At 41.6% G+C, this 18,949-nt stretch overlaps 1 protein-coding gene across 1 annotated transcript in view; it reads right to left on the bottom strand.

The window, feature by feature from the left end:
• agbl4 (AGBL carboxypeptidase 4) overlaps positions 1-18,949 on the bottom strand; it is a 332,043-nt gene that overhangs the window by 103,969 nt on the left and 209,125 nt on the right. The window contains exon 6 of the mRNA XM_089000385.1: positions 7,749-7,788. Within this exon, the coding sequence (XP_088856511.1) occupies positions 7,749-7,788 (40 nt within the window). The remainder of the gene's footprint in view (positions 1-7,748; positions 7,789-18,949) is intronic.

Genomic DNA, 18,949 nt, shown 5'->3' on the forward strand with positions numbered 1-18,949 from the left:
GTGTGTCCTGGAATTCAAGTGACAATGACAAAAACCTTGGCACTGGAGTGTACACATTTTTGCACGTCTGGCAGAGAATGAGTTCAACGTTAAAATCAGAAGAGGACAAACCCTCGTATTTATGTTTTTCTTAAAATCCTTCTTAATTCTTCATTTGTAATGTTTTGTCATGGATCACTTCCGGTTCCATGTCATGTGTTTCGATATGTGAACGAAGTAGGCAGAGAGAGAGGCATAGAAAGAGAAATTGCTAGAGAGAGACAATGATAAAGTCTGATTACAGTTTATCTACTTTTGGTTAACAAGGTAGACACTGTATGTTGCTTATTTATGTCTTGTCAAAGAGATTGTGGTAATATTGATTGTTGATTAACATGTATTTTAGTTTTCATGGTGTTCTACAAATAAATACTTTGAACACCAGTACGAGGCGTCCTACTTGCCCGGCTTAAATACGTCCGGTTTCCTCCCACATTGCAAAAACATGCCCTCCAAATTGTCCCTCGGTGTGAGCGTCAACACTTGTTTGTCTCTGTGTGCCCTGCGATTGCCTGGCAACCGGTTCAGGGTGTCCTCCGCTTCTGCCCAAAGACAGCTGAGATATATATAGTATCCAGCACCCTAAAGAGCCTTTCTGAGGATGAAACAGATTGGAACATGGATGGATGGATATTTTTCATTTTGTGTGTTGCTACAGTACACTTTCTTGAACTGAATTTCCCCATTGCTGCACTAATAATTGCTTCTCCTATTCCTTCTATTGCTGCCTTGCTCTGACAGCAAAATGGAGAAGCACAATACATTTAGTAAATGCCTGTCATTGCATTGGATGAACACACTCTCAATTCATGTGCCAATGTCCTCTGAAACTTGCCTGGCTTTCATGAATATAGTTGACCTTTTTTTTGTCACCGTAATGCTGAGAGCGCATAAAAGGCGAAAGGCGAAACTAAAGAGCGGTGAGCCAAGTTGATTTACAACAACACATTATTGTGCGCCGACTGCACGTATGGAAAAGGACAATCTAATCGATGGACCAAAAGAATGACAATGGCTTTTCAAATCAATGTCTGCACCCCATTTTCTCACTGTGGGAAGACAAAGCGTTCAGGTGTTTTTGTTTTGTGTGTGTGTATGTATGTGTGTGTGCGTGCGCCCGTCGGCAGTTAATTTGTGTTGCCGTTGCTGTGGTGAAAAGCATTGCCGGGACTAATCATTATTTAGTCGTGGCGGGGCTTGAAAGGTCAGCAGTCTGAAATGTCAGGCTGTGTTCAACAGAAGCCAGATGCAGCCCCGTGCCGCTCAAGTGTCCAATTAAGGAGGGTTGAGAGAGGTTGGAGTGGGTCTCTGCGTGGGTGATGCCCATAAGAGTGTGGGAAATAACACTGAGAAGGGAGATGGTATAGATATGGTGTGTAGCAGTGAAAGCCTGCGTACTTTGATACAGTCAATTAGGTGTGAGACTGTTTACTGGCTAGTCAAATGAACACAATGCCTGAACACATGTTAGCCACTGGGGTAATAAAGTTGGTTAGCCTGCAGTGTCTCCTCCTGCTGTCGATGCTACAGTGTGAAGATGTACAGAGTGGGATCACAGTAGTTCAATGAGGAAAGACAGTGTGACGAGGCGACATAAATATGTGACAATGAGAACGCTTCTCACCGCGATCGGCTGGCTAATGCTAGGGCAAGGTGGCTTTTGCTTTGTCGGTTGGGATTGACTGCAGCTCACGCCCAACCACAATGAGCACATGCATTTCAGAAAATAAACGTTGGGGCGGATGGATGGATCATGATCACTTGTAAATTAAAAGTAGTGCTTGCTTAAAAAAATAATCGCAGTTACATCACCCTGAAAATCTACTAAATGTGATTGTGAAACAGTTGGCACCCAAGTGGTTAATGCTTCATTGTTACTTTTGTTTGAAAATGCATATCACTACTTTTAGACTTCTCATCATGCAATTGGACTGCAATGGTAACAATTGCGCGAGAGCATTTGTTCTTAACTTGGGTTCGATTGAACCCAAGCGGTTCGGTGAATCGGACGACGGGGGGTTCGATGGACGGAAGTGAAGACGCACCCGACTCAAGGTGACGCTTAGTTATGAAAGGCCCATTTGGCCATCAGTGGCTGGTTCATTTTGTGCACAATTTCAAAAAATATATACTGATGTCATTAAATGTTATTTCCGTTTTTCTGTTTTTATTAAAAAAAAAAAAAAATCAAGCATTTTTAAAATATTGAATTTGTAAAAAAATATCGGTATATCGATATATATATATATATATATACTATTTTTTCATATATTTCACATATCTCCAGATATTAAGTATTAATATTTTTTTTCATGAATAATTAATGAAAAAAAGGCTACGCACACTGACCAATACTTACTTTTTGACTCTAACCACCCTTTACAACACAAACTAGGAGCTATCAGAACCCTCCAGCATAGGGCTAAACTAATACCAACTAGCATTGAAGGTAGAGAAAAGGAGTCAAAACATATCAGGAGAGCACTCACTAACTGTGGGTACCCTCAGTGGTCATTGAAAAAATGTCAGAAAGAAAGAATAGGGAATGAAACCAATAATTCTCAAGATACAAAAAGGAGAGGAGTAGCAGTACCTTACATTGCAGGAGTTTCTGAAAAATTACAAAGAGTCCTTTGGCAACATAAAATTCCAACTTATTTCAAACCGATAAACACGCTAAGGCAAAAATTAGTGCATCCAAAAGATAGGGTACCAAATGAAAAACAGAGTAATGTAGTTTATTCCATACATTGTAAGAATGAAAATTGTAAAGAGCAGTACATTGGGGAGACTCAACAAATTCTCAAAAAAGACTTTATCAACATCGCAGGGATAATACAAGTGGGCCTCAATCGGCAGTACATTTGCACCTAAAAGCTAGCAACCACTCATTTGACGACAATGAGGTTAAAATCTTAGCGAAAGAACATAGATGGTTTAAAAGGGGGGTAAAAGAAGCGATTCTTATAAAACAACAAAATCCTTCTTTAAACCGGTCTGGTGGGGTGAGGTTCAATTTGGATCGTTCATACAATAGCCTGCTTAGGCAAAACAGGTTAGGCAACATTCGTAATGCTGATGAGGTGATACCGGTGGGAGTGGGGGAAATAGGCCAGTCGTTAGTCAGGAATGTAGGAACAATCAGTGGGGCCACAGGGAGGGGTCCTCTGCTCCCCCCAACCTGAGAGTAGGGACCTATCATTGCTGTGTCCGGCGCCGCCATGCCTGGACATTAGGGATATATAAATAGGGCCGATACGACCAGTCAGACGTTAGTTCGCTGACGAAGCCTCTTGGATAGGAGGCGAAACGTCCGAAACCTTCAAAATTGTACAGATGACGGCTGAAGAAACCTTCTCATCGATGGACCACTCCTGTACGACTGAGAGCTTACACAGACTTAATGAAAAAAATATACTTTTTTCCACGTATTTCACATATTTTTCAATATTTTTTTCAGTCTTCTTTTCACAGCGAATCAATGTCCTCATCTATCCCGGTTTTGTGCATCCTCTTCTCTCACACCAGCTACCTTCATGTCCTCTTTGACAACATCCATAAACCTCCCCTTCGGTCTTCCTCTCGGTCTCCTGCCTGGCAGTTCAAGGCTAAGCATCCTTCTCCCAATGTAGTCACTCTCTCTCCTCTGGACATGTCCAACCCATCTCAGTCTGACCTCTTTGACTTTCTCTCCAAAGCCTCGAATATGAGTTGTCCCTCTAATGTACTCATTCCTGATCCTATCCAACCTGGTCACAACAAAAGAACCCCTCAACATCATCAGCTCTGCTACCTCCAGCTCTGCTTCCTGTCTTTTCTTCAGTGACACTGTCTCCAGTCCAGACATCATGGCTGGTCTTACCACTGTTTTATACACTTTTCCTTTCATCATAGTTGAAAGCCTTCTATCACACACCACACCTGACATTTTTCTCCAGCCGCTCCAGCCTGCCTGGACACGCTTCTTCACCTCTTTTCCACACTCTGCATTGCTCTGGACAGTTGACCCCAAGTACTTAAAATCCTCCACCTTCTTTATCTCTTCTCCCTGTAGCATCACTCTTGCACTTGGATCCCTCTCATTCACACACATATATTCCGTCTTGCTACGGCTAATCTTGATTCCTCTCCTTTCCAAGGCATACCTCCACATCTCTAGTTTCTCCGCCACCTGTTCCCTGTTCTCGCTGCCGATCACAATGTCATCTGCAAACATTATGGTCCAAGGAGATTCTTGTCTAACATCGTCTGTCAGCCTGTCCATCACCATGGCAAATAAGAAGAGGCTCAGAGCTGACCCCTGGTGGAGTCCTACCTCCACCTTGAATTCCTCCGTCACACCAACAGCACACCTCACAACTGTCTTACAGTCATGATACATGTTTTGTATATATATATTGACCGCTCTGACATACTTTTCTGTCACTCCAGACTTCCTCATGCAATACCACAACTCTTCTCTGGGCACCCTGTCATACGCTTTCTCCAGATCTACAAAGACACAATGCAATTCCTTCTGACCTTCTCTGTACTTCTCTATCAGCATTCTTAAAGCAAACACTGCACCTGTCGTACTCTTTTTTGCATGAAGCCATACTGCTGCTAACAAATGTTCACTTCTGCTCTTAGTCTAGCTTCGACTACTCTTTCCCATAGTTTCATTGTGTGGCTAATCAACTTTATTCCTCTGTAGTTAGTACAACTCTGCACATCTCCCTTGTTCTTAAAAATGGGCACAAGTACACTTCATCTCCATTCTTCAGGCATCTGTTCACCATCTAAGATCTTGTTGAATAACCCAGTCAGGAACACCACCGCCACCTCTCCAAGACACTTCCATACCTCCATTGGTAAATCATGAGGCCAGAGTGCCTTTTCCCCCCTTCATCCTCTTCAGCGCCCTCCTCACTTCATCCTTGCTAATGTTTTCTATGTCTTTGTCCACAACAGTCACATCTTCTACTCTTTGTTCCTTCTCATTTTCATCAATTTTTCCAAAGTACTCCTTCCATCTTGCCATCACACTACTGGCACCTGTTTATACATTGCCATCTCTATCTTTAGTCACCCTAACCTGCTGCAAGTCCTTACCATCTTTGTCTCTCTGTCTCGCCCGCCTGTAAAGATCAGTCTCTCCTTCCTTGCTGTCCAGCCTAGCATACAAGTCATCATAAGCCTCTTGTTTGGCCTTTGCCACCTTTACTTTGACCGTGCGCTGCTTCTCCTTGTACAGCTGTCTACTCTCGTTCGTCCTCTCAGTGTCCCACTTCTTCTTTGCGAACCTCTTTCTCTGTATACACTCCTCATTCCACCACCAAGTCTCCTTATCTACCTTTCTTCCACTCGTTACACCAAGTACTTTCTGACCATGCGTCTCTGATTATGTTCGCTGTAGTCTGCCAGTCATCTGGAAGGACCTGTTTCCCACCCAGTGCTTGTCTTACCTCCTTCCTAAATGTCATGCAACACTCTTCCTTTTTCAACCTCCACCATTTTATACTCACTTCAGCCTTTGGTTTCTTCATCTTCCTCATTGCCAGCATCATCCTACACACCACCAACCTATGCTGTCTGGCTACACTCTCACCAACCACTAATTTGCAGTTACTGATTTCCTTTAGATGGCGCCATTGACACAAAATGTAATCTACCTGTGTACTTCTGCCTCCACTCTTATAGGTCACCCTATGTTCCAGTCTCATCTGAAAGAAAGTATACACAACAGCCATTTCCATTCTCTGAGCCAAGTAAACCACCATCTTACCTTCAGCGTCCCTCATCTGGAGTCCAAACCTGCCCATCACCTCCTCATCATATTTGTTTCCTGCGCCAACATGTCCGTTGAAGTCTCCACCAATTACAAACCTCTCACTTCTCGGGATGTTCTGTATGTCTTCATCAAAGTCTAACCAAAATTTCTCCTCCTCCGCCAGCTTGAACATTGAACATCACACCTTCAATTTCTAGCTTCAGACTCATCATTCTATCTGATACGCTTTTTACTTCTAAGACATTCCTAACAAACTCCTCTTTTAAGATAACCCCAATTCCATTTCTCTTTCTGTCTTCACCATGATAGACCAACTTAAACCATGACCCTAAGCTTCTAGCCTTGCTCCCTTTCCACCTGGTCTCCTGGACACACAGTATGTCGACCTTCCTTCTCTGCATCATGTCAACCAGCTCTCTACCGTTACCTGTCATTGTTCCTACATTCAAAGTTCCTACTCTTAGTTCTATATTCTTGGCGTTCCATTTCTCTCTTTTCGTCCTGTCACACCTCCCTCCTCTCCTTCTTCGACCAACAGTAGTCAATTTTCCACTGGCACCCTGAAGGTCAACAGTACCAATGGCGGCCGTTGTTAACCCGGGCCTCGACTGATCCGGTATGGGATTCAGAGGTTTGATTCGCATATTTGTTTTGGCAAGAAATTTTACATCGGATGCCCTTCCTGACACAACCCTCTGTATTTATCCGGGCTTGGGACCGCCACAATAAGACACTGGCTTGTGCCCCCTTGTGGCTACATTTTTTTTCAGTAAATGAGCATATTAACTGGTTGGGTTACAAGGTTAAGAACTATTGCTCTATACTCAATTCTAATCTGCAGTCGCAATAGATAAGCAAGAAGCTAAGAAAAAGATTGGCTATCAATGCAAGGCAAGGAAGCAATTTCTATATTAGAGGTCAGATCTGACTTGATTTTGTTGTTTATCTGTTTTGCGGTGTAAACAAAAATCGATCATTATTTATTTGTGTTTGCCCTCCAATCGACAAATGCCATTAAGCCACAGAATGTGAGTTAATGTGCTGCTGATTCTGCCCTGCTTCACTTTGTAAAAAACAGATGATGCATCGAGAAGTGTTTCTACAGGTGATTCTAAGTTGAGGGAGTCATACTTCGAATGACTAGGGCATTTTCGATCAGCCTTTAATTTAGCTCAACTGAAGAGTGACTCGTTCCTGCTTAATCTTGCTCAAGAGGAAGAACTTGTAGCGGGGCCGAACCCCTACATTTAAATTCAGCAGTTTTGCACCTTTGTTCCACAGATTTAAAACAGATATTTTTTCTTTCACCACACCGCAAAGTCATCCATAAATTTGCCTTGTAGTTTTCGTGATCAGACACCAACAACTCAGACACCAACAACTCAGACGAGAGGGTGGGAAAAAAGTGTCACCCCACACGTGTAGTATGTCTTTTTTTTAACTTAGCTGCTTAGTCACTTAGCCGCATAAGGTGTTGCAGTACTTTTAAGTCTTCCTCACACTCTCGCATTCCTTGCCACCTCTTCCCTCACTGTGAGTGCCTCTCTGTCAAGCTGTGAAAACCAGCCAGTGTCGGTACTGCTGCCGTCTGTAAGAACAGCTGCAACGTAAACCCCTGAAATTAACCTGCGCTGCAAGAGTCTCACTTCTGTGTGGTTCTAATCAAAGCACATTACATCTCGCGGGTACTTTGGACATATGGGTCATTCTAAATCCCTTTGCCATTCCCATCTGGTTTTCCCCTCTTAGCTTGAGAACTTCCGTCACTGGAATAATGACGCGACTGTGTGATGTGTTCCCAGCATGAAGACTCACGTGAGGTTTCATCCAAATGTGAAGGTTCATCTCGCAAAAATAAAATGTCTTTGCCAGGGTACCAACTGCACCATTTCGATGTGGTTCTAATTCAGTAAATTGTGGAAAAGAGCCAATGACTTACCACAATTGGTGATGGTTAACAGGTCCAGCTGGCGTTGTTGCTGAAAGGAAGCAAAAACAGCTGTTAATGCATTGTGTGATCAAAATATTGCCCATGATCACAATCAAGTGGCACTGACTTCTCAAGTGACAGTCTGCAAAATATATTTTGTTTTCATATTTTTAGGTCTTAGTTCGCATAATACTTTCTCCCCTCTGGACAGAATTATTTCGTCCAGCCTTCATAATGTAGAGTTGCAAAAATACACACAAGGACAACTTCATTAAGTAAACAATAAGGATGTACCAATACTGATACCAACATAAGTGTGTAATATCAGTCTGGATTAGGTATCTTCCACAGTATCACTTCTCAGAAGAAAATGCATGCAGATACTGTGCACACAGATACCACATTTAACCGCTGGTAATATCTTTATCATAATCACATTAAAGAGGGTGTCAAGACCAAACACTGAAAACACTGGAGAGAAGACATGGCATCAGCAAAGCAAAAAGTTTAGGATATCGTTGAAAGTAGTTGAGCTAACTATGTAACTGTCACTTTTTCTGTATGTGAGAAAATTGGACTAAAAGAGACTGAAAGAGGCCCCCCCTTTTTCTTTGTTCCTCTCTCTCTCTCTCTCTCTCTCTCTCTCTCTCTCTCTCTCTCTCTCTCTCTCTCTCTCTCTCTCTCTCTCTCTCACACACACACACACACACACACACACACACACACACACACACACACACACACACACACACACACGCACACACGCACACACACGCACTGCAGTAATCAACACCTCAGACCTCTTGAACCAACAGTCCCTCAGGAAAAAAAAGATATCCAAGAAACGGATGAGAGGTCTGTGTGGGCGAGTGTATGTGTCAATGACCGTTTTGTGTGTGTGCGTGTACGTGTCTGCGTGTGTGTGTGTGCGTGTGTGTGTGTTTGTCTGTGTGTGTGTGTGTGTGTGTGTGTGTGTGTGTGTGTGTGTGTGTGTGTGTGTGTGTGTGTGTGTGTGTGTGTGTGTGTGTGTGCGTGTGTATGTGTCATATTTGACAGGTCACGGTCAAAGCCACACATCATTTACATCCAGGCAGATTGACCGGTTCCTCTGAGGGAAAAGCAGAGACACGGAAAATCCTTCTCCCCTCACATACATGCCTCAAGAGGACCAAACACGCTGATGGCTGACTAAACATTCATTTAGTATTTGTGGGAGGCTCTATCGAAGATAAGACTTATTGCATACTATATGAGATGGTGCAACGACACAGTTATACTCCTCTCTCAGCATCGTAATATTTTTTTTTGCGATGCTACTTTTTTTTTAGCTTACTAAATAGTTTTCTATAAGGGTTGACCTGATTTTAATCTCAACTGAGGTTTTTCCATGGGAATGAACAAATATTATTTATTGTAAGTTGCACAGTGGTGAAGATGTCAGTACTGTATTCTGTCTTAGAGTTCTCAAGTTAGCTAGTATTTGAATATCAACCCCAGCCTTCTTGCAGAGCATTTGCAAATTCACCCCAAACAACAAAAACACTCAATGGCTGAATTCTGTACCTGAAATACATTTCTTTAGAAACCACTTTCTCAAAGTATTACAACCAATAAGAGACAAGTCATGTGATCAATGTTTGCGAGGCACTTGTGGGCATGCTATGAAGCCTCTCGCTGACTTCTTTCCTTGGGCGACAGGAGAGTTGCTGAAATTATCCTGAGTTCACCTCTATAAATGAAAAAAGTAAGGCTAACTTTTTGCAACCAATATCTTTCCTTATTTCGGTATATTCAGCAGGTTTTTTGATGAAGAAATGAAGAAAGGATACACTTAATTTACATGATACATTTAAATTAAACACACCTAGAAATATATGTAAGTTTTCTATATTTGACAATGTAAGGGAAGGAAAAAGATGACATATGGCTTTTGCATGTGATGTGATAAACCACCAGCCACTGCTGGGTGGGTGACCGAGCAAGCAGTAGAGGTCACTGTGACAACATGAGACACACAACAGGCAAGCGTGCAAGCAAGAGATCACAGTCTGTCCACCAGAGCCCTACTTTCACAGTAACACAAGCGTACTCTTACGACCACCTCTGGAGACTGAGTGAACGGAGCCACTGCAGGAATTACGAACATACAAATATCAAGTCTTTTATGTCATAGCATTGATTGGGACTACTAAGGGCCATCTTTTCACTTCACCTCCGCCATGATGATGCGGACACATTATTTTTTGTAAGAGTACAAATACAAACGAGTTTCTAACTTCCATTTAAACATGTTGAACAATGACAACCATTGACTTCACTTTAAGCACATGTGGATTTGTCAACTAGCCAATCCTTCGATTTCAGGGATGCAGATGTAATCATTGACCCCAATCATAAAGCTGTTTTCAGATAATAAAAAGCAGTTGAATGCATAGCAACAATAACAAATGAGGAATAGAACATTGACAAAAATGAGCCTAATCTCATTGGACTGATAGAGTCAGTGAGTGTAACTTCTGAATATAAAACAAGAATTTCAAACGACAACGGTATACGTTCAAATAGGACAAGCAGAAAGAAAAGGTGACACATTTTCTCGTTTACGACTCCTTCTCTGCTTAAACTTGAACTTTGCATTTATTTGTATTTTACAGGGAGTTTCCATCCATCCATCCATCCATCCATCCATCCATCCATCCATCCATCCATCCATCCATCCATCCATCCATCCATCCATCCATCCATCCATCCATCCATTCATCCAGATTTGAAAGAGCTTTCCTTGTAAAGGTCACATGATGCACGAGAGTTGAGACAGAAGACTTCACTTGGGAGGCGAGTACGCACCAAGGCCCTTGGCTGGATCAACTGGTTTAGAATGTAATCCGAATGTATCCGTATCCACATGTCTTAAATAAATCATTAAACACATGAAGTCAACACATAAAACACACAATGAAAGAGACACAGCGCAGGCCCAGTGGAAACATTTTGGGGTCTAAAATAAGACAGCCAAGGGCAGAAGAATAACAAGAACGACTTCACTGCGACTGCCCGCTGCCATCTTGCTGCCGCACACGTGTATAAGCGTGCAAACAGACACATGCACACATGCCCACACACAGATGCAAATGCACATTCCTGAGCATAGGTCGGCAGGTGTTTGGATGGTGACAGCTTTTTTTAAAAAACTTTTTTCTGAATTTTGCCTTCACAGACCTCCACAACGGATTTGAAATGATGGTTCACTCAACAGCTTACAAGAGTTGCTATTGGGTAAGCACCGTTTTATTGTCAAATATCTTAAATTAAAGCTGGGGTGCAAAGTCATCATCATGCTAAATGCTAAATCGCTAATTTTCCACACAAGAAAACATAGCCCCCAGAATTGAATCAAGATATATTTATTGCAATTAACTCACTTAAGTATTTTACAGAACCCATGATCTAAAGCTGTAATGAAAACATGGATTTATTTCCCCACTCAAGCCTTGAGCAGCGCTTCTATTCTAGGATGTTTATGAATGCAGCGCCTGATAAAGTTCGATCCGAGCCTCTGAAAGTGGAAAGATGCAAAATTTGCAAGAGAGTTAAAACCAATGAAAATTGATATTCTGACTAAAAGACAAACTGCTTGGTCTCTCTCCGAATGCTGCCATCAGGTTCTCGATTTATTTGTTTCTTTAATCACTGTTCCATATTAATTGGGATTTTTGGGGGGAGTTGAATAAATAGTCCTCTGATATGACTCTGAAAAACACTGAAACCAAAGGGATTTTAAAATGCCGAATTGAGTATTTTAAAAAAGGTCATTAACACAGTTCATCAAAATGTCAAGATTCAAAATGTGAAGTCATCTAAATGTGTCTGTGAAGCCTTTCAAATGGAGTGAGACCATTCGTAAAAATAAAAAAAGGAAAAAAATCTCGTACCAGACCTCCCCTAATTTATGATTCGATCAAAACATTCAAACTCAATCCATCCCAAAACCAATCGACCAACTTTTCTTCCAAAAACAACTTTTCATTTTTGCTGAGGGTTATCGCAGCGGAAAGTGAGACGAGGCATGAGAGATCATTTTGTAGCTCATTTCAAATTAATTTAAAGTCAATATGGCTTAATTATACACCGCCACAACCCATCGGCATGCACAGTTTAAACTGGTATATTAGGATCTGACATTCATTCCTGCAATGTATTGCACACGAGTGGGCTAATATATTATTGCAATGATTATTGTTGCTTTTCTTTTTACTCAATGTTATTTAAAAAAGACATGGTGAAAGAAAATGTCAATGACGTTTTAATTGAAAATGCCTCAGTAACTATTCATCTTCTTCCAAATCAATACCCCCCTTGATTACGGAGTATGTATGGTGACAACATCCCGGTAACTTAAACTGATAAAATGACGCCCACGCTGAATCGGCAGCACTTCAACAGCTCCCATTTTGGCTTGTATATGTGTCTTAGTCACCCTATCTTGGTAACAAAGGGGGGAGGAAAATGAGGTAAGGATGAGATCATGGACTCAACCAGCTCTAATGGTTCATCTAGCCTGGCCCACTATAGTCATCTATGTGATGATGTCAGTGGCCTGAAAGCGCACCGTCAATTTCAAGAGCTGCACTACAGTTAAGTCTAGAAGTATTTTAGGACATTGTTATGGATGACAAGACTGACTTTGAAGCAAATTAATAACAAAAACTATGGCTAGCACTCATTTGGCGGTCTCTGCTGGACCACCACTTTTTGATTTGCAAGTGACTGCCCCCCTCTCCCCAATAACAAAAAACAATGTTGAAGTTGTTCATGTTTTGTGTTTAAAACACACAGCATTATGAATAAGTCCTGTGATCATGTAGAACCGCTGGATAACATTGACCAGTTTACACTGCTAATGCTAGCTAAGTAAGGTCAGAGGGCTCTTCTCCCTCTGTATATATAAACACATATAATTTATAAACAGTACACATACAATATGTCACTTCAGTACGCAGGTGAAAAATGTCACTTCAAGTTGATAAAAATATCTGACTTTCCCCCTCATTTATACAGGAAATGGCAAGTGGCCAGTCGAAATGTTATCGAGTCTCCGCTTGCATGTCAGTGTCAGTGAAAATCGGTGTCGATGCTGAGAGGAAAGCGTGGATGGCAGCAGAGGGGTGGCGTAGCTGGGCTCGCTGTTGCGTGACCAAGGAGCCCCTGGTTAAAAATACAACAAACCAAATAAAAGATTTATTCCTTGTGAGAGCCGAGAGCCGCCTCCTCTAGAGCGGAGGCAGAGGCTACCTATGGCCACCTGCACGGGGCCCATGGACTTCTTTCCAGCTGCCTTTAAGAGCAGACCTCCATCGATAATACATGTCGCTTATGCTGGCACACGAATATCGATGAAGGCTATATTCATGTATTCACAGTGATGATTCATAACCATCAAGAATTCATTACACATTTATGAAGAAAAGCAGGTTAGAGGCTGTCAGAGCCCTTCCTCCATCTTTCCATCACCCCGTGGGTCGAGGCTGTACGACCGCGACACCCCAATTGTCTCCTTTTTAATACTCGGACTCTGAAGGCAATAACTGGAGCACCTGGCTGATTATGGCCTATACGGCAGTGTTGTCAACCGGATTATAACAAAATGTCCCCTCAGTGCCAAGCTTTACAGCTTGGGTAGCCTTGGAGTTGGCCTTACTAATACATGCTGTTATTAATATCACTCTGGCAGTTTTGACTTCGTTCAACTGTGTCACTGAACTAAAGAATGGCCCATTTTTACTGTTTAATGATGTACTTAGATATTCTGACAAGAAATACATTGAGCCCAGCTCCCAAGTTGGACAAACCAAATTCTACCAAATGACAGATGTGCCCCTAAAATGATCCATGTTAAGAATGGAAAAATACATTCTGAATTTTTGTTACATTGTGACAAAATAAGCATATATGTTCTTTTAGGTGATAATTTTATATTTTAATAGTAATAATGGAGCGTTCCATCAGGAATTATGATTCTGTTTCCATTTGATTCTACACACTTTTCAATGTATCCTACACTGAACATTGCTAAGAATACACAAACAAATAAATAAACAAAAACATGACATTATCATGGTATAATTTTTTATCAAAACCTTTATTGTCCTTGCAACAGTGGGGAACAATGTTGTGAACCAAGATACTCAACTGACTTCATGCGGTATGTTGACAAAAGTGGTGTGTTTTCTCACTTGTGAGCAGGTCTAAAAGTGCTAATAAATGATTAAACTGGAGGCTTTCTCTTTATCAGGAGACAGAACGAAGCAGCCATGGAGTAAGATTGAGCAGATAAAGGCTTGCTATTAGGACAACGAGAGGACAACTGGGGTAAGGATGGAGAAAATAAACTAGTCAAATAAACTAGTCTTTGATATCATAAAAGATTACCTGGCTATGGGGAATGCTATAACCTGACGGTTGTGGGGAACACAGATGGAGCCATTGTGTTGCATTTGCTCTTTAGTACAAGAAACATGAGCAGCAATGGGCCCTGCTGTTCAGCTTTCGTCCTCATAAATTGACTCGGTGACGTAACACCATCAATGGACGCCCGAAACCTGTGCCAGTCTTCTATGTGTTAGGTGAAACAAACCAAAAAAGGTGACTACGCGGTAGGCCACCACCTATAGAAGAAATGCCTCCACAGTGCTGCCACAAGGAACTACCCTTTGCCCAGTTTCATTTTGTTTATCCATGTTTTATTACTATTTATCCACACCTCTTCTAGGGTGTGCCAATGTCAAGCATGCTTAAGAATGTAAGAACTACTGAGGGTTCCAGAAGAAAGTCCAAAAAGAAGCCCACACAAGGAAAACCACAATCAGTCTCAAGAGTCCAGCCGATGGTATCAGGGATCTGTCTATCTGTTTATTCAGTGAGATGGTCAACATTGTAGGACGGTGCTAAGCTATGCGAGATTTCAAGACAAGTGGAAGCGTTTTAAAATCAATTCTTTTGTTTTACTGGGAGTTAGTAGGCTGCGTATAGGGAGGAATAAGAGCCATACGACAAACCCACTGTTGATTATATAGAGACAGACAGAAAGTGAACTCCAGGGAAAGGACCAAAATAAAACATTGGTTAAATTCAGAGTATGCTTATGTGATAACTCATGAATATCAAAATGTAAAACCCTCTGATACAGTAGAACATGCTATTTTGACATCTTTGGATGAACTAGAACAACAATCCACTACTAGAGGGTACATTCGTAAATAACTTGTGAAGAAAGCAATACTGTCATTAAACTAGTTGAACTTTTACCATTTGTGGATTTATGATATGGGGTCAGAAGTCAATCTTTCGCACAGAGTCAGAAGTCGGTCTTTCACACCACGGAGATGATGATTGGATGGCAAAGCATCAATAACAACCTCATAAAATTGCAATATTTGCGATTTTTGCTAGTCCGACCTTTTTTAATGATGTAAAATGGCTTTAACAGTAAATGTGCAATCAAATCCATTTCTTCTCCTCCTTCAGCCATTGTGGGTTGACAAAACCACTATTAAATTAACGCAACTATGCACTTATGCATCTTGCTACCAATACAGTGTGCTAGCTCTGGCCAGTATGCTCTTGTCACAAGCGCGGAGTGACTCGTCAATCATAGTTTGCAAACTATAATTGATTAGTGACTAGCCAATCGTTTGCGAAAGATGTGGCGTTCGGCTGCGCCTGCAAGAAGGCGCTGGTATCACTTTTGGGTTGCCAACTCTAAATCCGATTGGTTGATGCAACAGTTTGAGTGACACGTTTGATGCTGATTGTGATGGTGTCCAGGTAGATTTCTGAACCTGGTTACAAATGATGGCTGAAATGTGATTGGTTAAATCCTTAAATACGAAAACACACCTGGAAGCAACTCAAAGGGGAAAACTAATGAAAGGAAGCTAAAAGACAATTTGGAATTCTTTCATAAGAATTCATGGACAAAATATAATTTACATCAGTTTCTGATTCAGATATTATTAGGCCTGCAGAGAAGGTCATTGGTAAAGTGGCTTTATATGACACTGTAAACATCATCTTATGTTCGAAAACTGCAATACTGTAGTCACAAACAAATGCACATACAAAAAAAATCAAACTGCCAATCTGTCAAAACACAAATCAGATCACAGTTTCTTTGCAATGTATTCGTGGTTCAGCATTCAACATTAGTATTTCACAACACAAAAATAGGCACTGACATCAAATTAAATCAATACTGAACATGTTTCTTGGAGTGACTGTGGCAGTCGGTCTGCATGCATTGGATTGGATCTACCTTTATCAGTCTCACAGTGGAGTAATTTACATCTGCATCTACTTCCTTCTGTACTTGTCCTCAGCATGGTCACAGGTGAGCGAGAGCCAATCCCAGCTGATTTACTTACTTGGGCTCCTTTCGAGCAGCAACCAATAACATCAACCATTTACACCCATTTACGCTAACGTGCATAACTTGGCAATGTGTCAGAAAACCAAATTACGCGTCGGAAACTAACACAAGGACTGGAAGAGTAGACACTCCAAACTAAGATTAAATACTATACATGAAAGCACAAAAAGCACAGCTCATATCAGAATCAGAATCAGAATCAGAATCATCTTTATTGCCAAGTATGTAGAACACACAAGGAATTTGTTTCCGGTAGAACACGCTGCACTAGTATCGTTGTCAAAAAAAACTGCTAAGTGGCACTATACAGTTCCATTTTGGCTACTGTTGAAAGAGTTCAAAGAGTTAATGGCTTGGGGGAAGAAGCTGTTTAAATGTCTGCTGGATTTGGTGCGCATGGATCGGTAGCGCCTGCCTGAGGGGAGTAGCTGGAAAAGGTGGTGGGCAGGGTGCGGAGGGTCCAGTAGGATTTTCCGCGCCCTAGTTTGGATTCTTGCAGTGTGCAAGTCCTCGAGAGTGGGTAGGGCGGTGCCAATGATTTTTTCCGCCGTCCTACCTGTCCGTTGAAGTCGGATTTTGTCCATTTTTGTGGCGGCCCCGAACCAAACGGTGATGGAAGAACACAGGATGGATTCGATGACAGCCGTGTAGAAATGTTGCAGCACCTCCTGTGGCAGGCCATGCTTCTTTAGCAGCCTCAGGAAGTACATTCTCTGTTGGGCCTTTTTCAGGATAGAGTTGGTGTTGATATGTGATTCTATGAAGTTCCTCTTCGACTTAGAAAGGAGTCAATGATCCTGTATTACAGTGAGGGAACTATTATTGACTTTTGGACAAAAGTACAGCATTCTTGAACACTTAACACGCCATTGCACTCAGACACACTCAAAGCAAGGAGGGTTCTGCCCCATCATCATTCCCCCATTGGGTTATGATTGACCCCTGCCTGATAGAGTGCAGTAGACCTGACCTGCCGTTTATCTGAAAATGCTCAATCGATGACCTCTCAGTCAAAGGAGCACAAGACTGCAAAAGTGCAGAGATCAAGTCATTTATGTTGGTCTCACCGTGCCAACGAAAAATGGTTCGAAACGCTCGACTTTTGATCATTTCTATTCAGAGTTAAAATGCATTCATTTTACTTTATCTCGTGCTTTACTTTTAAAACGGGTGAAAAACAACACTATGAGAATTCTTGTGAAATGAGTCACCATTGATTACCGCAATGAACGCGTAAACAAACTGCATTTGTATCGATTCAGCTCAAAACTTGAATTATCCTGAACGCCGCATTATTAGGATTAAGGGAGGTTTTGTTTATAACGATATATTACAGAACAATGTGCCTTCTTTTTACGTTGAGTTAACAATGCCGCAGTTTACAGCCGGCAGTAAAATCTCAAAGTAGCCTTGGCTTGACTGTTATATTTCTATCTATATGTTTTTTCAATTAGTGATCGAGTCTTAGATCATGTGTGTGATAAGGACAATGAATGTTGGAGTGGTTCATATAGAACTTGAAACAGGTTTTAGATCCATCCCGAAAGTTTAAAAAAACAGCACCTATCTGCAACAGTGAACTTTATTGATCGTTCTGTTATCCAGACAACGTTGGAGTATCAATAGACAAGACTTAAGGTTGAAAGGTTCACCCATCTCTCCTCTGGACCTAATTAGAGCTGAAGGTCAAGAGACGCGTACGTTCCTATCGGTTTATTGCCTTTATGGATTAAAGTGTGTTATGTGTACTTGCAAGCTGCGGACACAGTTTGCCTCTTATTCCCTTACCCATCCCACTCCCCCATCCTCCCAAATTTCCAAAAGCTTTTATATTCTCATTTACAAAATACCCCTGAACAAATTCAAATGGCCGTTATCTTCAAGTATCCAGACAGCGAGAGACATATTAGAAAAGAAATGAAACAAAATGTTGTGTGACTAAAGCATTTTCTTCGGCATAACTTTTCCATTTAAGTGCGTTTAATCAGGTACCGAGATGAAGTGCTGAATGGTTCTTTAAAGCTGAAGCAGGCTGGACTGCTGCGCGACTGGTAATTAAATGGAATAATAATTAGCTGCTTGCGGGGGTGAGGGGTGTTCGGCAGGGAGAGGGCATCGAGTTTGAATGAGCGGCGCAAAAACACAAACACAAACAAAAGCGCCTCAGTGAAATTAAGCAGGGAGATGTGAGCCTGTGTTAAAACAAGTGACGATGCGCTCTCCAGGTGTCAAATCATTGACCAGATGTCTCCTAACGTCTAATCACACATATTAAAATGAGAGAGGGGAAGGGGGTGGCGGAGATCGAAGGGTCATATGCACAGAAACAAACTAGGATGTGAGAATGAAAACATGAAAGTTGGATGATGTTTAAAGTGGAGTGGGAGCAAATGTGAGCTAGCCAGCAACAGGATGTAGCACTTCCTTTCACTCTCGCAGTTGGAAATTATTCTGCTGGTTGTTTTTGCCACATGACTTGAAACCCACCATAAAATCCACTTAACACAAACACTAAACAAAGCAGCAGTAGCTATGGTGGTTATCTGGTCTTTCGCCATTTTTTTTGTCAAAGAGACTATGTTTGTAAAACAACAGGTCATGAGATTCAGTCGCACTACGGGAGAGTACAGTATAGCCAAGTGCGTGATTGTATCCTGTTAGAATAAAAGCGAATGCAGGTGGGATTCTGTTGATTGCTAGAAATACCGAGCTTAGGTGGCTTCAAGATGGTTCTCTACGATTCATTCCAATAAGAAACTTTCTTTGAAGAACCAAGCTGAGTTGT

This window comes from Hippocampus bargibanti, linkage group LG07 (assembly GCF_051943395.1).
Source record: "Hippocampus bargibanti isolate YZ-2025 linkage group LG07, ASM5194339v1, whole genome shotgun sequence".
Taxonomy (NCBI): Eukaryota; Metazoa; Chordata; class Actinopteri; order Syngnathiformes; family Syngnathidae; genus Hippocampus; species Hippocampus bargibanti.